Source organism: Phlebotomus papatasi, chromosome 1 (genome assembly GCF_024763615.1).
Source record: "Phlebotomus papatasi isolate M1 chromosome 1, Ppap_2.1, whole genome shotgun sequence".
NCBI lineage: Eukaryota > Metazoa > Arthropoda > Insecta > Diptera > Psychodidae > Phlebotomus > Phlebotomus papatasi.
Genome location: NC_077222.1, coordinates 57,372,868 through 57,393,079, shown reverse-complemented (window position 1 = coordinate 57,393,079; position 20,212 = coordinate 57,372,868). Strand labels below are relative to the sequence as shown.

The 20,212-nt window shown below is 31.6% G+C and overlaps 2 protein-coding genes across 2 annotated transcripts; one reads left to right on the top strand and one right to left on the bottom strand.

The window, feature by feature from the left end:
- Positions 1-314: 314 nt before the first annotated feature.
- Positions 315-2,354, bottom strand: LOC129801902 (fibroleukin-like). Its single transcript, XM_055847383.1, has 3 exons — positions 2,343-2,354; positions 1,828-2,150; positions 315-1,771 (listed from the first exon to the last, which is right to left on the bottom strand). Exons 1-3 carry the CDS (start codon positions 2,352-2,354, stop codon positions 397-399), a joined length of 1,710 nt encoding a protein of 569 aa, XP_055703358.1. The 3' UTR covers positions 315-396.
- Positions 2,355-3,412: 1,058 nt separating this feature from the next.
- On the top strand, positions 3,413-19,823 carry LOC129808251 (serine/threonine-protein kinase PAK 1). Its single transcript, XM_055858086.1, has 3 exons — positions 3,413-4,522; positions 12,740-13,219; positions 18,467-19,823. Exons 1-3 carry the CDS (start codon positions 3,788-3,790, stop codon positions 18,797-18,799), a joined length of 1,548 nt encoding a protein of 515 aa, XP_055714061.1. The 5' UTR covers positions 3,413-3,787; the 3' UTR covers positions 18,800-19,823.
- The last annotated feature ends 389 nt before the right edge of the window (positions 19,824-20,212 follow it).

Below are 20,212 nucleotides of genomic sequence, written 5' to 3'. Positions count from 1 at the left end.
TTTCATTTTCAGAGGAGTATTAGTTCATTTCAGTAGAAATATCTGCATAAAAACCCACGAGTTATGTTTTGTGAGTGCCAGAAAATGTTAAGCCTCGTTTGTAGTGTGTCAGGAACTGACTTGGCTATAAACGAGCTTAGTCGTCTCTGGACTTTAGTCATAAGTGTGTCTAGGGCATTAACACTGAGAAAAAATATAATTAGAAGAATCTCTTCTTTACCCAATATTCGATTTACCAGAATTATATTAGAATTAAGATTAGATGTAAGATTACAGACAGATGAATATATGAAGGTGGATTAATAATTTTCCTATTTGTTTATTTTATTATTTTATTTAATTTTGCAACATGTTTAAACCAAGACATATTAATAATAATTTTTTTAGTATATATTTTTAAGGATCTTCCTCAAGATGAACTGTTCGATTGGATTTATATTCATCCTCCCACAGAGTAGAATTCTGTTGACGTGGTCTAATGAGCATTTTGGCCGATTTTAAAGAATAATTTCCCAACCAGTGTTCCCAAAGAATGCCAGTGAATTTTCCACTCCTTGGCTCAGTAAAATACTTCCCATTGAGATTGGATTCACCACATCCCCGGAACCACCAGCCACTGCCAAAAGACAAAGCACAAGGCAGAAGATTTGCATTGCTCTTATCATTGTCTCGGTCAAAAGTGCTGAATAGCTGAAGATTGTGATAGAGAAGAGAGTCTGGAACAATTCCACGATAGCCATTTATCTCCAGATGATAGAGAGATTCCTCTGCACCAACATAAAATGTATGATATTCAGCCCAAACAGCATTTCCCGCAAAATCTTCCAGTTCTACACGAAGTTCTTGATCTTCCTCATTTGTTAGTTGATGAATAAAGTCATTTCCAAACCAAAATTCACCCTCAAGGCTTCCAAATCCATATTTGTAGTCATTCCAGGATCTGTTGAAATTCTCATTGATAGGGAAATTTCCTCTTCTTTGAATAACAGTCCATGCTGGTCCGGTTGTAGCAAATTCACAGAGTCTTCTATTGTACAATTTCCCATTATCATTTGGCTGATCATAGAGACCAAAGTGGTAGACTCCGTTTTTTCTTACTTCCACTTCGTGGCATGAAGATTTAAAGGGCTGTCTGAATTCATTAATGATAGCTTTGTCAGATTCAATCGGAGAAGATGTAATATTTGTACTTGTGCAGGATTTTTTCAGTGCAGAAAAGTTTTCTTCGAAGATCTTTTGGATTTTGTAGATCACTTCTTCAAATCTATCAAAACCAGTCTGGACAAAATTGATTTGATCATCCAATTTCTCGTCAATTGACTTAAGATTCTGCAGAACTCTATCATAATTTTTTGGGTTTTCATCACCTATCTCATTTGATCCATTTTTGCTTAGCTTTTCTAAAGAATTTATCACACTATCAACTTTCTTCATGAGATTTTTTAAATGCTGAAGAATTTGCTTCATTTCTCTGCTCTCGATATTTTCAGTTGGCAATTGAGAAGAATTGGGAAGGTTTTTGAAGATATCGGCATTAGTTTGTTTAACAAATCTTTCAAAAGTCCTTATTTGATTCTCAATGGTTGATAAATTTTTAATGATTTTCTCCAAATGTGAATCGTTTTTAGCATTAGGATTCTTAAAATGATACAAAATTGATAGCATTTCATGCATCTTTTCATTCAAAATATCTACTTTCTCAAAAATATGATTGACTTTGAATTCGAAGTCTGCAATTATCTTCTCTAGTGGTAAATCATTTTCTTGGCCTCTGAAACACAATGAATATGTTATTGATATACACTTTTCGAAAAAAATAGAACTTACAACTTTAGAAGATCAATTTTCTTATCCATAGATTTCATGTGATCTGACCATGCATTGATATGATGTTGCAAAATATACCAATTTTGTGTTTTTTCTTGCAGATTTTTTATGCTGGTGTCCAAGTTTGTGGTTTGTGTGAAGATCATCATAAGTTTTGGCTCAAGATTGTGCAAGAAAATCCCATTGAGATTGTCAACAGCACTCTGAATTGATTGAATAGATGCCCGAATTGATGTTAAATCTTCATTTTTAGGAGTATCATCATCTTGATGTTCACCCAAAAGTAGTTTCGTGCAGAGAACAAGTGCGAAAAGAACAATGTACTGCAAAGATATAAAAAAATGGTGGTGAAAGAATTTCAAAACTGTAAATATTTACATAAGGAAATATGTATTAATAGCTGTATCAGTTGGAAATATGATTGAATGTATTTTTAGTGCTATTATTTTTGGAATACAATCAATATAATTGTAACTTTCACTTCTCAGTCTATCAATTAATTGAGTTTCTAATACCTTTTTTGACATTGTAATTGAGTATAAAAGAGTAATTTGCGATTTAAAAGCCAAAGTAGCGACAGAACGTTTGCCTCTACCAAAGAAAGATTTCAGACTGATCTATAAATAAATGCGATGGAGTTAAGAACGATTCTTTCCTTTTATTTTTTTGTCTAATGGAATTTAGACAATCTCAATAATGAGAAATTTGATACTTTGTAATGCAGAATTGCCGATAAATCTAATAATTGCATTTTATAATCATTAACTTAAGAAAAAAATTTATGATGTTATAAAGTTAAAATAAGCGGTGGAAAGAACTTATTTATTAAGCTCATGAACTGGCTGATGCTTGTATGATGTGATTTAATGTAAGCCAGGATTAAAATTTGAAGATATAATTGATAAAATATTAATTTACAAAAGTTATATTATCACAATGATATTATTTTGAAGAAGTTAATATGTACTTCATTATTAATGTTCACTAAGTCCAAAATTTCTATGAATGATTTCATTATAAAACTTAATTTACAGAAGAAATTAAAGTTAAAAGTTTCAATTCAACACATATGAAAGAGGTAGGTATAATTATAATAAATATCATAAATATAAAATATTTATGATGTGGTTTAAATTTAATTAAAACTACAACAGAACTTAAAATTGAAGATTTGTTCGGAGGAAGAGATTGCAATTTTATATAAAAATATACCACCATTGCTGTGTATAGTTTTAAGTTTAAATTTAAATTAAGGTTTGTAATAAAAATAAAAGTGCTATAAAGTATAAAGTAGAGCAAAAAAATATTTTATTAAATTAAAATAACTCAAAACCTGACAGAAAATATTTTTGATTGATCCCAGACCAACTTCAATAAAATTTACGTAGGCCTTTGAATGCATTTTTATGAAATTTTCTCATTAATATTTTGTTAACGCTGACGGTGTAATTAAATAATTTTTTTTATTTAGTATAGTACAAATGTAATTTACTCATTGCATTTAAAATTTTTAAATTACAGAAAGTCGCTCAGTTTAACGAAAGTGTTGCCCAATGCGAAAAACACCCGAAAGTAAAAGTGACACTTCTCGATGAGTGGAAAAGTTTCGTCAGATTCGTCATACCTCTCGCATTTGTGTTTGAGTTTTTGTGTGTTCCTTTTTTTTCTCTTTTGCCTAAAAAAGGGTCGATTATGAACCACTCCTGTCTCCTCTTCAATGCAAAAAAGTCTCCTCTGTGCTTGCTGTAAGACACCGCAAGGCGACTATGTGTTTTGTGTAGAAACAAGGAGTGAAAAATTGAGTGAGAAATCGTGAAAGTATTTTTTCAGTGTGAGGGACGAGGTGTTGCCAAGAGGGGCGGAAAACTTTATCATTTTACACTGAGCTGTGGGAATTTTTATTGTGTGTTCTTGGCGTGTGGAAAAGTGCACATTTTCGGGAGGTTGAGTGTGTGATAAAATGTCGCTATTCAACATATTCGGGAGCAACAAGAAGAGCCAGTCCAAGGATGGCGGGGATCGGGCTAAGGGCGGTGCACTGAACATTGGAACTCCGACAAATGTTGTCCATGGAGTTCATGTTAGCAAAAACCACTTAACTGGAGACCTTGAGGGTCTGCCAAAGCAATGGCAGAAGATCCTCAATGCCCTGATCACGCAGGATGAGCAACAGGAAAATCCTGATGCTGTCTACCAAGCGCTCAAATTCTACAACTATTCCATCAAGAAGAAGGACCAGACGGAACCGTTCAAGCCTTTTATCACTGAAGAGGCAATTGTGGAGGAATCTGCTGAGATTGACAAGTACATGAACAAGAATGTCCATCCGAGTGCTGACTCCCTGGGCGGCAAGAGCAGCAGCGATGAGAGCTACAGCTCAGACACTCCACCCCCACTTCCTGAGAAGCGCCCTGTCACAGCCATGCTACCCAAACCGAAGCTCCTCCCAAAGCCAAAACTGTCCAAACCTCCAGTTCCGGCCAAATTGCACAGTAACTTCGACAATGTCCAGGATCTATCGCAGATCAGCCATATAGAGCAGCCTGATCCCAGTCCGGATGATGGTCTCATCCTTCGGCCAAAGGACAAGGATGCCACAAAGCGCGTCCCCAAGACGGATGAGCAAGTGTACACTGAACTGCGGAGCATTTGCAATCTGGATGATCCCACACAGCGATATGAAACGAAATTAGAGGTAAATGGGATAGAGTTATCGCGATGTGAGAGAAAACTCAGCATTGCGTGACTGTAATTGCCCCAAGAGATGCTCTTATGTTGCACTTGCACTCGAAAATGGGGGAATTTATTTGACATATTGTTAGTATTTTTAGCATAAAAGCCACACATTCACAGAGAATTCTATTAGATGCAAGAACTGGGAATAATCACTGTCAAGGGCTTGTTTGCTTATGCAGGCGATGATTCTTTTATTTCTTCATTCAAATTAGAAGGAAAAACCAAATTTAAATTTTGAATTGCTTTTGACTGTCAATCCACCCAACAAACATTTTCTGATTCAACTTTAGAAGAGGGGTTTTATTTCTTTTTTTTATATTTTCTAAGGTCAGTGAATTTAATGTAAATATTGCGTTTTTTATTGACCTCAAGAAGCGGTGCTAAAATTAAATGACACAAGTTTTTTGAAAGAGTTTTTTCCAGTAAATTTTGGTAAAGATAACGTAATATTTTCGAAGTGTTTCCTTAAATTTTCAATAATTTTTCTATTGAGCAACAAATACTTAAATTTTTTCAATAAAACATTTTTCTTTGATTAGCGAAGCTTAAAAATTTGTAATATTCAATATCAAAATTAAAGATGGTCTATTATCAATCAAACACTAAAAACGCACTATAATGCGCAACGCACAGTAACTTTTGTTTTGTAAACATATCTTTGGCACTTCAGTGAGAGTGAGTGAGATCTAAATCTAGTCATCTAGCTCACTCTCATAGGCAGTTCCGAAAACATGTTTTTAAGATTTCCTATTAGAGTAAATGAAATCTAAATCTAGTCATCTCGCTGTCTCTCATAACAGAATTTTAACACAAATTAATTAGGGTAGTGTCAGCCCTTTTGGCCATGTATGCACTTTTGGCCACCTAAAGTAAAATCACATTGTCAGGCAATTATGAGTTTATTTAGAACAGGAAAATGGGTCTTATTTCTTGACCTCTAATTTAACGAATCAGAAAACCATATTTGATTTTGTATTTACTTGATTAATTCTAAGTAATTGAAAGAAATTCTCGACAAGGTAAACAATCACTAAAAAACATGGGATTCTTAAGAAACTTGTTAATGTTAAGAGAAATTGTTTTGCATTGAAAATATTTGATGTTTTTCAATGAAAGTCCATTTCCTAATTAACTAAATTTTATTGTGATATCATCCTTAATAAGATTTTCTAACAAATTAAATGAAAATCGGACGTGGCTAAAAGAGCTTACTTTTTTCGGCTGTGTAAGTACTTTTGGCCATTAATTTTCCCATACATTTTACACGTGGCGCACCTCGCGGATTTCAGTAAAAACAATCGTGACTTTTGACTGATTTTTACATCAAATAGAAAATGTGCAAAAAGTCGTTTAAAAATCTCTAATAATCACATAAAATTGGTGTTAAATAAGAATACGACTTGTGCTGTGTATTTGTGAAAGTTTTCGAAAGCTATTTATTCTGTTATTTTATTAAAATTCTACTGGAAACAAATATCCAAAAAAAATATGGGAATTCTCTTAGATTATTAGGAAGAAACGGCTCTAAGGTTACAAAATTTCATTTTATTTAAATAAAGATTATAAAAATTACAAGCACATGAAACCCTAAAGTGGCCAAAAGTACATACTCCACCCTATATAGCGAAAAAGGGTGTCGCGAAGACAATTGAACAATTTTCATTATTTTTTATGAAGGAAATATCTTTGGTAGTTCTAAACTACTTTAGAACATTGACGGATCATTATACTGCTTTAGACCATGTACTTTTTCGTATAACAGTTTTCAACAGTATTTTAAAATTTTGAATCTTTAGAATAAAAAATAGATTATCTCTATGAAAAAAAATCTAAAAAAATATTATAATAATTAAATTTACCGTTTTTAAACACCGAAAAAAACACTGAAAGATTATTTTTATTTTATTTTATTTTTTGTTAATGAGCATTCAGGTACTCTATTTCGGTAAATTTCTAATTTTATAGACAAAAACAGTTATAAAACATTTTCAGTGAACATTTTAAGATAAATTTCCAAAAAAAAAATTAATTATTGGACACAGGAAACCTCTGTGAGTACTTGCATGAAACTTCCCCTCACGCACTTTCATAACTCCAATAAAAATTGTCAGTATCATCTTAGGATTCATTCAACGATAAATACCTTATAATAATCATAAAAGCGCTAGTAAATTAGTACAATTATGTTACTTCGATATATAATAGCAGTGGTTCAAAAAGTGGTGAAAATAAGACATAATAGAAAATTTTATTTTGATACAGTTTCACAAAATCAATTGCAGAACTCAAACGAAAAGAGTCACGAAATTAATTATTTTTATGAACATGGGTTTTAGTTACCGCTTCAGTAACATAAAGGATTTATCCCATTTCTTTCAAAAAGATAAGAATAATATGCAAGTACTGAAACTGCTCTACACTCCCCTGTTGTAATATTCGCATTGAAGGTGAATTAGCCATAATCTTGTGATAACCTGAGACAAAGAATTACTACATTTAAAAAGAGAGTTTTAATGCAAAAAATGAAACTCCATTCGAACGACAAAAATCATCATATTTTTTGTACATTTTTTTGGTTTTTGTTACGTTATTGTTACGTAAAGATTACACTCTACTTTCAAATTATTTAACTTTTCCATCGTTTGAGACTTTGGGTAAGCAATATGAAACAAAGTTTTTTAGGGGCTAAAGAATCCATGAACTTTTTCCATTTTCTAACGTAGAAATTACGATATTTATTCCATATTTTGCTACTTGGGTATTTTCTAACATAAATTGTTACAAAAGTTCATTAGCGATTTTTTTATCAAATGTGGTCATTGGACGAACTTGCAAAATGTGAAAACTTTTATAGTGTAGTAAATTATCTATTCATTCCATTAGATGACTAAAAATTCGACTCGTATCAGTTATACCGAGAGCTTCACAGAGCTGCTTACAGTGACCATTTGATGCTCACTGGGCTTAAACGTTGTCCTACTCCAGAACTTATCATGAAAATTTGCCATATGACATTGTCATACTGTTACAGAATTTCCCTATACCGAAGTTTTTTCTCAATATATCGTGATATGAACTCTTTACCTTAACTACAATATCTGTGAACTCTTGGCATCCAAAATTCTAGACAGTAAAAAAATCATTGAGAATCTCAGTCTCATTACACCAGAAAGAATATTATTGTTGGTTCTCACATGGAATTTCCTTCATCATTGTGAATCCGTCTTGTGGAAGTTTTTTTTTTTGGGCGAAAAAGTAAATTCATGGGTTTCATAGAATATTTCATTTATCTTATCAGCTTTATCGTTGACGGACACATTTTATTATTGAATTGCAGAGAGGCAGTGACGTGGCTTCCTATCTTATTGGGAGTAAATTTTTCTCCCAATTTTCACGATTGACATCATACATTTTGGCTTATAACACTGTGTATTGCAATAAATGGCCAATTGGTCTTATCTGTGACAATGGACCTCCGCAATACACTCCTCTACTTTTGATTGTGTACACCCCAAATATGGGGTTTCGGTACCTTTCCATTCGGTACACTTCAATAAAATTCACGTAGTTTGGATTTTTGGTGATAATTATTTCATTTCCGGGAACTGTGACAGTTTAAAAAAAATGTGTCATTATCTAATTCTAGATTCAGATTCTCCTCTCCCAAATGGTTATTCTCAACTCTGTGGCATGGTTTTTAATTAATCAATTATACTTTCCATATGACTTATTACAATATCTCTCAAAGAGAACGAAACATTTTCTCGGGAATATAAATCAATTTTACACGAGAATCTTATCAGTTTTCATTTTATAATTCAATTTATGCATCCATAAGTTGTCACTCTATTTTTAGACTACAAGTATAAGTGGGGTCAGGGAAAGTATGCAGTTTTGATAACTGATATAATGATTTTTTTTTAAAAACTTATTTCCAGGAAAACATAAAGGTTCATGATTCATTATCTCTATTTTGGGGACAAGAAAGAGTTTTACTTCTTGTAATTTTTCGTGGAATTGTGCTTTCTAATTCGAAGTGATTCACTGAGATTAATTTATAGCGCCTCTGAATTGGCAAAAGAGCAAAGGCATGGGAAATTTTGAGGGAAAATGACAAAGATGCATCATTATCAATTAATTTTTATTGTTTGCGATAAATTATTTTTATTTTAATGAGGCGGCTTTTTAGATTACGTCTGGTTTCTTGTAATAGAGGAAGAAGAGCAGTTTCTTGTACACTGAGAAAAAAGGGGGTGCGATTAACTTTTTTCCTCGTAACTTTAACACTTTTTTGATGTAAAAATATATCAACATTTTTTAATGTTAATTTTACACATTTTTAAGGGTAAAATTAACATGAGAGAGTGTAACTTTAACCCAGAGGCGTGCAAGAACCGTTGAAACCGAATAAACGTCAAAATAAGTTTGTTCAGATAGCGTTTTGACTATTGACGTACAAGTTTCTTTTGACGTTTTTTCGGTTTCAAACGGTTCTTGCACATCTCTGGTTTAACCCATAATACACCTAAAATGCATAATATTTACATCGTTTACGGATCAATAATGCAGGGTAAAATTAACATTTCCGGAATGTTTTTTTAACTTTTTCGGATTTCTCTCAGTGTATTCACAACTTTGTATGCTTCAATTCTTCTCATTTGCATTAATGGGTTGCAGCGATTGCAGGCTTAGGACTTATCTAGGGTAATCTTGGTTGCCTCTAAATTTTCTGCTATGTCAGGAAGTTTTTTTTTAAATAAATTTTGAGATGTTCATAGGCAAGATCGCGAATTTGATAATCAGACCACTTTAGAAATTATTGCTCCTTATATTGGGAATCCTAAAGTTTTTTTATATTGAAGAAAATAAATTACGAAGGATTAAGCTTAATAATCTAAATATGGATTAAGGAAATTATCTTTTTCCATATTTTTGGGTTTATACCAGTTTATTAACGATTAAATTCATTCACAAATTTGAAAAAAAAAATCTGAATTAGAAAATCTGGACTGATTGGGCCTGATATATATCGATTGAAAAATTTACTTGTAATAAATCCAAATTAATAAATTCTCCGATCATAGGTAAGTTTGGAGGAAAATGTTAATCTGGACTAGGGGAGACTGAGGCAAAATTTGTCAAAACGAAAATTTCAATATTCACTATTTTCTAAAATAAAAAAGACTGAAAAAATAAAAAAGACCGATTCGTCCGGGTTTAAAATTTCAATATCTTTCTATAAAATCCAAATTTAACCAAATTGGTTAAAAAAATAGTTCTCCAAGTTGATTTACATTTGACCTTCTATAGTTCAAAATGGCGGATTTTCCGCTTAGGTATGTTTAGTCGAAATGTTTATCTGGACTATTCATATCTAAGACAAATCTGAAAATCATTGAAATACTTGGGCCAATTTTAGGAAAAACCGAAAAAATATGGTTTTGGCGGGGATAGTGGTGAGGGGAAAGAGGAGAAAAACGTCTGGTCTGTAGATAATGTTTTTTATTGAGGGTCACCGAAGACTGAAAGTTAATATCTTTCACCGTTTAAGCTCCGGGGCGGTGACAATTTGAGAAAACACGGTTTATGTAATGCTCTCTTTTTGAGTTCGAGCAGTAAAATCATGTCAAACTTTACAAGATACGTATTTATAGTGTAGGAGTAAGCTTGATGTATCTTATATATTTAATAAAATTTTTTTTTTGGGTTTTGCAATATTTACTTTCCCGTTTTTATTTCTAAAGTGTAATTATATTCTCAATTTCAGTTAAATATTAATACAGAAGTATCATTTTCTGACTTTATCCACGCTGTTCTTACATTTAAATGTAAATAACTATGTTTTAATTAAAAACTACTATGTAAAAAAAGCAATGATTTTTTTGCGTGAAACCATGCAAATATATCCGTTTTAACAATATTTTTGGGGAAATCTTGAAAGCCTTGTAAAATAAACTACTGTCTCAAAAATCTAAAATATATATATAAAAAAATAAAATACTAGGGGAAAGTGGTCTGCCTTTGAAAGCGGTAGCCATTGAATGTCTCAATTTTTCTCTTATTTCTCAAAGCAAAAATTCTATTTTGTGAATTATAGTTAATACTATTAATTATTTTCTATTAACTTCGATTTACAAAATGAAGTTTTAGCTTTGGGAAATTAGAGAAAAACTGAAGCATTCAAAGGCTGCCGCATTCAAAGGCAGGCCACTTTCCCCTATACAAATTGCTTCAGGTAAAGCCAGATGCGTAAAGTATGTAAGATTTTCTTTTTAAATATACAAATAATAATCGAAAAAACTTCAAAGTTACTAATACCGCCACTCTACGATATAATAATAGTTCAATTAATTTAAAAAATAATAAACTCACATGAACTGCCCCACCATTCCTTATTTGTTTTATTAATATCTGAATTGCCATTCATTACATAAAAAATAATTTATTCGAACGACGTGTACTTTTATTATAGATCGTGCGGTGTATCACAATTGCATGCTCTCTAAAGATAAAGATTAACTGAAGAAAAAAATATTTTGGGTTTAGACTATTACGATTTTACGAAATTACCTAAGTTCTTGAAATCCAATTAAAATTAGGCCATAAAGTCACCGGCAGAAAATTAATCCGTTTATTTTTTTTTTATTTTAATTTAGTTATTTTTGTAAGCGCCTATTACTCGTAAACGTGCTAATTCACAAAAAGCATGCAAAAACAGAGAATCTAGTATTTTTTACGGCACTTCTAAATGTTCCCATTAGATATGTGATTCACAAAGTTGCAACAGAAATCTCTTAAGTTTATTAAGGTTAATTTACGAGGAACGAGATGTAGATATAAAGTTGCATAGCACTGTAAATTAATTTGTAACTTTCGTTTAGAATTTTTAGATTTTGAGAAGAGAATTCAATATATATTTGTAAATGTTTGAGGCAACTAAATTTACTTTGTTTTAAGTATTTTTCAAAATTACTTCGTTATTCCATTACGGAATTAATTTGATGTTATGGATTTCAAATATGATTTACTTTTGCTATTTTTTTTAATCATACGAATTAGTTCCAGGCGTTCCAGGTTAATCTTAGTTCAGAAGAACGTGCGTATGTTTTCTTTTATTTCGAATTACAGGAATAAAATTCTAGGCTTTTCGAAAAAAAAAGAACATAGAAGTTACGATGTTTATAATAATTCTCAAAGAAATAGAAAAGAAGTAAACAGAACATTTTGTATAGACGTTTGTGTGAAATAATTATTTACAATAACTTGAATAAGATACTTAAAGTATCCTGAAAAGTTGCCAGGAATGAGTATCGAATGAGCGATATTGTTCATTTTGAATTAGTAAAGCAATAAAATGATTAGAATGACCAACAGAATGCACTAAATTCTTGTTTCAGTCTGCAAAATATAAAATTAATTAATTACTTAATAAAATGCCCGTACATACAATAATAAGATAAATCCACAAAGTACGTTGCTCTTTGACTTAATTTATGTTTATAAACATTTGCCCATTCCTGATTTTCTCTATTGATTTTGTAAATTAAAAGCATATTATCATTCAAATTAATTTCAAACTTTTAAATTGATTTAAAAAAGTTTAAACTTTTATTTAATTTAAATAGAATTTATTATTAGTCATATTTTCTGTATGATGTGTCATTGTATTACAAATTCTTGTAATTCGAAGTATCTCGATTGAGGATAGAGAGTGAAATTTATTCCGATAAAAATGCTTAATTTTAAATTAAAATACCTTGCTGAATTCAAAAATCCTTTCTTGAAAAATTTTCCAGTGAAATTTTCTTTTGGACTAACAAAATAGCACTTCAATTTATTTTCTGAAAAATTTATTAATAATTCATGAGTCATCTCTTTGCCTTGCTGTGTAAAAACCTTGTGGAAATGAAGAGAGGTGAAACCTGATTGAGGCTTCGTGTTACATTAGGCACAATGGTTGAATGTTTTTGTGCAGAAAACAAATTCAACATGTGTTTTGTAAAAACATAGTGATGGTTTAATGAATTCTTCCAAATAAATATTGTAGATGAAATTGATTAAGAGGTTTATCTATGGAATTTAAAGTTTTAATGTAATTTTAGGATTATTTGTTGTTTCTTTTTTTTTGTTTGTTTGTAAGAATATCAATTTTAATGGATTTCAATTAAATGTGTAGGTCGGCAAAGGGGCTTCCGGTGTAGTGTTCATTGCTCTGGACTTGGAGACGGAGCAGAAAGTGGCAATAAAGACCATTGATCTTAAGAGTCAGACATCAAAGGAACTTATTCTCAATGAGATCCGTGTGCTTAAGGATTTCAATCACAAAAACTTGGTGAACTTCCTCGATGCCTACTTCCTGGAACCGGAAAATCAACTTTGGGTGGTGCTGGAGTACATGGATGGAGGTCCACTGACAGACGTTGTTACTGAGACGGTAATGAAGGAGAGACAAATAGCTGCTGTGTGTCGAGAAGTGCTAAATGCAATAACTTTCCTGCATGGCCGTGGCATCATCCATCGGGACATCAAGTCAGACAATATCCTTTTGGGCATGGATGGGAGTGTCAAAGTGACAGACTTTGGATTTTGTGCCAATATTGAAGGGGACGAGAAGAGGCAGACAATGGTAGGGACTCCCTACTGGATGGCACCAGAGGTAAGTTTTTCACCAATTATGCTAAATTAAAAACAAAACTTTTGATAAAAGTAAAACCTTGTCTCATAATCTAATTTAAAATATTTAGTATAAATATTTTAGTATAATTCGATACGATTTAGGTATATATCGTAAAATATTGCTCACTAAATAAATCTTGCGAAAAAGGCTCAGGACTCTTTACTTGACCTAAAATTAATTTAATTACTGCAAAGCTATTAGGGTGGAGTAACCACTTATCGCCACTTTTAGAAAAATGTGAAATTAATTTGATTATAACTTTTGACCCCTTATTATAAGATATCTTAAATTTTGACACAAAGTTACTGAGATGTATTGACTCCAGATTCGTCAAAATAGTAGTACTCCAATTTAATGCTGAACTACTTAAAAAACTGATTTGTATTAACAATGCAAAAATAACCAATTCGTCGCCACTTTTTACCACTTTTCGTCAGTTTTGTAACCACTTCTCGCCACCCTCTTGAAATCGTCCAAACTCGATTATTTTGGGAAATATTATGCAAAGAATACATTCAGAATTTCATTTTTCTCATGACCACCTTATTATTACTCACTTTAAATGAATTTTCTTCCATTTTATTGGAGAAATCAAATTATTAGACTGTTGCAGAAAGTAAACACATCAGATTTGACAACTGAGAATCTACGAAGTGAAGTTAGCGTCGCCTATTAAAAAGCAATGGCGACAGGTGGTAAAATCAATTCAAAACATTACCACTTTCCGCCATGCTTCATTTTTACATAAAAATAATATTAAATGAAATATTAATAAACTAAATACAAATTTTATGTATTCTACGAATGTAATTAAATATGCAACAGACAGATTATTTATCCAAAAACGTAAATTTTGTTTGATAAAAATTTGATGGCACTTGTTATATTTGGTAAGAAATATTGGATTCGATGCACTTGCTTAAAATATTGCTCTAAAAAATGCTTAAAATCGTACATCCAAAACGAATAATTAATATTTTTCGACTCTATACGTAGCAGCAATAAAAATACAAATAACTTTGCGGCTCATTTATTTCATAAATCATGAAAAATAGAGATTTCAATATAGGTGGCGAGAAGTGGGGCACTGGCGAGAAGTGGTGATTCCACCCTAACGGTCCTAAAACCACTTGATCCTAATTCAACTGGAGCTAGAAAAAATTAGCGCAGTTCTATATCGATAAAATAAACACTGAGGATTATTTTTGTCCACTCCATTTTTAGATTTTCAGGGTGCTAAAATCAATTGAGATACTGCGATTGGATTTTATGGCCTTCGTAAATTTAAAGTGATAGCGAAATTTATTTTATCGCAATTAAGAAATATAGAAATTAAAATAGTAGGACGAGGTCGATTTCATTTACCTTATGATCAATTATCCTGCGGTCTAAATTCATTAAAAAAAACTTGTTAATATTAACAACAGGATTAGTTGGCTGCTAGGATCTATTAAATTGTAGTTCGTATAATGACCGTGAAGATAGGAATGACTAAGATATTGTCGGTCGGGGTTGGATCAGCAACGAATGCACATTGTACAAACGAAGGCAATGTATTTAGCCCAGTTGTAGATACAATTGACGATGTGTAGTCTAAAATGATAAAATGGATGAGGTAAATAAAACGTGCAGTAATAACAAATAAATTGCGTTTAATAGCCCAGAAAATTTAATTAATAGGCAGCTGTTAATTGATTGATAGTTTATGGACAGATTAAATGACTCATAGGCTGCATCCTAAATTACTTTAATGACTCTTGGGAGCTATGGAATCGACTATCTTGAGAATGGCAGTATAATTTGAATCGGGAGCTAAAATTAATTTAAAAAATAATACTTTTAGTCCAATTATACATAAATCTATAAAAAAAATATTGATAGAAATTTTAGTTGATATTTTAAAACGTATGTTTTTGCAATATGAATAGCACGTTGCGCAGAATTCTTACTTAGCTAACTTACAGCTAACACGACTTTGGAAAATTTAAAATTATGGAAAATCTTCAGTAGAAACATTTCGTGATAAAACTGGATTCTGAAAACATGCAAAATTTTTTGTTTCAATTCATTTTCTTTTCTTAACTTTTAATTAAAAGTAACTCTTAATTATAAACATAAAAAAAATATTTAATTTATCTTTTGAGACACGATTTTCGAGGAATTTTTTGAAAATACCGTCGTAGTCAACATAACTCCGTAAAAATTTATCATAAATCAAAAAGGAATTATTTTCTTTGGACAGATGAATATACAGGGTGGCTGAAAAAATGCAACAATTTTCAGTGCACATAGCTGCCAAACCGCTGGTGACAGCGCTTTCATATTTTGCATAGTTGTAGTTCATTTTATTGGCTAAAAGCCTACAAAAGCATTTTCGATAATTATTTTGTAAAACTTTTTTAAACCGTAATGGAACTCAAACGTGACAATTTAATGTTGCTATATCTTGCAAGAAATGCGGAAGCAGCTATTGTTAGGGCTCTTCAAAACCGGAATGTAATTAAACTTTCCGTTTTTCGAAACATAACTTGGTACAGAAGCAAATTGAATAAAATCTGCGTCACATTTGCAAACAAACGATCTCTGAGACGCATAGATCGCAAATAACCATGAAATAAATATTGTTAAAGGACCTCTATATGAAGCCATAAAAATCCTGAAAAGGAAGAGACATCGTCGATCCTCATAAAGAAGTTATGTTCGATCGACGACGGAGTAAATTCGCTTGCACGTTCATGGTCAGTTTCAGAAATGTCATCTTTTCTGATAAGAAAAATTTTTAATTGAGCAATTAATGTTCAAGCAAAATAATTGTGTCTATCTGAAGGAAAGATCATACGATAATTTAGACGTTCTAATGGCCACCGGAAGTCAAGGACCACCTTTTTGTGAAAGTCTGGACTTCTTTGAAAGACAAATTATCACTTTCCACTGGGGTTTTTAGACTGTACCGTCAAAACGATTGCCAATATGTTTCTGGAAATTGTCCTGGAAGGAGTGTTGGAGTCGTGGACAAACAAAAATTTTAGTAAGAAGTTATGGAAGTTCTATCAAGACACGACAACGTCTCATAAATCACGCTCCGAATAAGATTTGGCTAAAAAAAAAAACGTTTCGTACTTCATTTTGGGAAAACAATGACCTCCACAATTCTTGGATGCAAAATCGTTTGACTTCTCCAAAAGAGGCATTTTGTTGGTCAATGTTAGGACTAAAAAGTAGCAAAGTATCGATGAGCTGTTAAGGCAGCTCTTCCTCGTGAATAGCAGGACATTCAGAAGGCTGACATTCGTGCAAACTACGATGCATTTTCTTACAGACTTAAGACCATAGTCAAGTCAAAATAAGATCGTATTGAACAAAACCGATAATATTCTAAAATTTTGATGTATTTACTACCATTTTTTCTTTATTTCAAAAAAGTTGAACAAAAAATGAGGATAATAGGGTCATTTGCCTAAAGCGAGACAGTTTGGAAAGTTGGACAAAGTAGTGTGGAATGTGAGACACCTCCTTAAAAACTTGATAATAAATCAATTAAATATTTAAATTTTCGATAAAAAGATTATTGAACTTAATTTTATGATTATTTTAGATATTGTTAAAGTAAAATTAAATTGTTAAAGTTAAAGTTAAATTGTAAATATTGTTAAGTCCGTAGTGAAAATCGAAGGACATACATCCATTTAAAAGGTGAATAAAAAATATTTGTGAAATATTACATTTAAAAAGGATAGAAAAGAGATTTAATTTCGTGTTGCTTTCAAAACAAGTTTTTTGAAATCTTGGACAAGTTGATTTTGTGAATAAATTTGGTGGTTTTGTGCAGTGAAATCATGTTAACAAGGACGACAAAGATCCTTAAGTATCCGGAGAAATAGTTGCACAGCAGTTAGTAGCTGATAAGGAGAAAATCTCCTGGAAAAGGCTGCAAAGATTTCCATATTCCGAAGACCACTTTTTCTGACAGAATGGATAGTAAATATCTCAAAAACTCCTGGAGAAAGAAAGACAAATAGGAGCCTCTACAGAACTCCCAAATCAAGTGGAAAAGGATTTGGGCGGATGGGGAATTGAAATGTGCTAAAAATTGCATCCGCTTTAAAGCTATAACTGCTGGACAGCGCGAGGCGTCTGTGAAATTTACAAAACCTCTTTTTGGTTGGACGTCCAGGAAGTTCTTGGTAATTAGCGTTCCTCAACTGTTACCCGGAAATAAAGGAGGGATTAGCATAACCATCAAATGTGCAAGTGTACAGAGAAAACCCTCAACATTTGATTTTCTACATATTTTGTATGATATTTTGTCATTAATATCACTATGTCCAACTTTCCAAAAGTTTTTGTCCAACTTTCCAAAATTTTGTCCATCTTTTCAAAATGTGTTATTTTTTTATTTCCGTAAATTTTCCGATTATTCAGTTGGAATATTTAATAACAACTGTTAAGATTCTGTTAAAATATTTGTCAAAGAATCCCATGATACAAAAAATGGTAAAAAATAATTATTTATTCAGTTTAAAAATGCATTTGAAATTGATTTTTTTCTTAAGTGTCTCGCTTTCCACAATTCACCCTATAGCGCTTTAGTTTGTTGCATTTTTTTCAGCCACCTTGTATACATACCTCAGAAATAACCGAAAAAATTTTCCAAAAATAATAAAATTTCAGTTTTATGAGTTTTTTATAAAAAAGAAATATTTTTATGTACAACAAAGCATGTTTCGCCCGGAAAAGTAAGTTATTATCCGGCAGTTAACCCTTTAAGGACGAGTGGGACACCGGTGTCCCAAAAACAAAAACATTTTTTGACAATATACGAAGTTATTTTGTCCTAAATAGTCCGAAAAATCAGTTTTTATTTTTGGGACACCGGTGTCTCATTCGTTCTTAAAGGGTTAATCCCTAGTCAATACTCTCTTCTAGAAGAAGGATTCAAAATTTCAATACAACCGGTTTATTAGTTATTGAGAGATCGTGACTATAATGACTTGACAGAGTTTTAAGAAAAATGCAAATAAAGTTGACGCTCTCCACTGAACAAACCTTAGGTTGAATCTAAAAAAAAGCCATTTTTAAATTCTCTTTAAAATATACTAGATGCTAGTTATATAAATTAGACCCATTTTTGTTAAGATTTGCGTGCCAAAATTTTATACTTGACTGACCAAATTTCTTTTTTACTAATCAATTGTTTTTTTTTTTCCAAAAATGATTACCTTTTAGGTGGTTACGCGGAAGCAGTACGGCAAGAAGGTGGACATCTGGTCCATTGGTATAATGGCAATTGAGATGATTGAAGGTCAGCCACCGTATCTGAACTCACCTCCCCTCAGAGCTCTCTACTTGATTGCAGCTAATGGACGGCCAGAAATCAATAGTTGGGACAAACTTTCGGCAAATCTGCAGGACTTTTTGGATCGATGCTTGCAAGTTGAAGTTGACCGGAGAGCATCAGCTGAAGAACTTTTGCGTCATCCCTTCCTGGACGATTGTATGGAACTCCGAACACTGACACCTCTCATCAAAGCTGCCCGGAGGATTCTCAAGAGGGACTAAGTGAGTGACATTCAGCATTTTTTTCTTTTATCGTGGATTTAGCAACAAAAAAAGAAGAAGAAAAAAAAAACAAGCGTATTTGAGTGCCTTTGGAAACGGTTCATTCTTTGTGAATTTGATAAATTCAATGAGTATTCTGAATATCTCCACATTCCGCACTCTATTGGTTCTTCCACCAAATAAAACATTACTATATCACAATAAAAAAAAAGAAAATACCGAGGAATTTTCTTTGTCCTCGCTTTTTGATAAAATTTATTCTATTATTCTAAAAAGAAACAATTTTTCTGCACAGACTTCAGTATTTGATATAAAAAAAAATGAATTTTTCGACGAATTTTTCAATGCAGATAATCACAGCTAGATTTTTTCTATAATTAAAAGAAATCAAATTCACGATAGATTAAGTGAAAATGATTTTTCTTTAAGCTTAAGATGACTTATTGAGAAGGAGAAAAATGTGTTTAGATTAAGAAGAGAGCTGAGAGCTTACAGTGAATTTTTTTTTCTGGATACCGGACAAAATGATTTTCTTTCCCATTCGTGCAACTCTTTTTCCAGCCAAATACCTCAAAAAAAGAGAAAGAGTGATATTTCCCAAAAGTATCTTTTCTAAATGAAAAATAAAATGTTATATTGCTTCATTTTAAGTAGGTTTTCAAATATTCAAAGGTCAGCCAATTAAAAGTATAGTAAGAGAGAGAGAGAGAGAAAATAATGCAATTATTCACAATTGAAAAACAAGGGAATAAAAAAGAAGAGAAAATCTAAAAGTCTGATAAAGGAGTGTTTTTACAATTGCAATTTTTTTGCTCTTAGATAATACATTTCCAATGGATATATTTTGATATAAGGATATCCTTCATCTTTATACAATTGAGCACAAGAGACAATTGTTTAATTTTAGTATACTAAAGAAAACAATTGTGGACAGTTTTTTGTACATAGTCGATGTGTTATTTGTAAATTTTTAAAATTGAAATTATACTTTCAAATAAATATTGAAATAAATATACAAAATAAATATTTGAGATTTTTCGCCAGTTTTTCCATGGATTTTTTTCTCAAAAAAAACAAGAAAATTTTAATTGTGATTTTTTTTGCTTATTAGTAAGTATAGGGTAAGTGTGCCAAATTTCGGCATAGTTGCATGCAAGCGTCAAAGTCTCAAGTTTTAAATGTAATATTTTAAATACAAATTGATTTTTTTATTCTCTCTTCTGAAAGAGTGTTGCTTGGAACCTTGTAAAGAGTATATCGTCTTTATTTACTCAAAAATCATTCTTAATAAATTTTAAAATGAATAAAAATATAGACATAGTTTTGGTGCCCTATTTCGGCCACCTTCATTCTCATAGTTCCTTGCCCTTCGGGAATTCTTCCAATATTTTTTTCACGTCATCTCGTTTGTCG

Coding starts and splice junctions, on each gene's coding strand:
- LOC129808251 (XM_055858086.1), top strand. CDS start 3,788: ATGTCGCTATTCAACATATTCGGGAGCAACAAGAAGAGCCAGTCCAAG. Junction 4,523..12,739: donor GATATGAAACGAAATTAGAG/GTAAATGGGATA, acceptor TTAAATGTGTAG/GTCGGCAAAGGGGCTTCCGG. Junction 13,220..18,466: donor CCTACTGGATGGCACCAGAG/GTAAGTTTTTCA, acceptor ATTACCTTTTAG/GTGGTTACGCGGAAGCAGTA.
- LOC129801902 (XM_055847383.1), bottom strand. Junction 1,772..1,827: donor AAAATTGATCTTCTAAAGTT/GTAAGTTCTATT, acceptor ATTGTGTTTCAG/AGGCCAAGAAAATGATTTAC.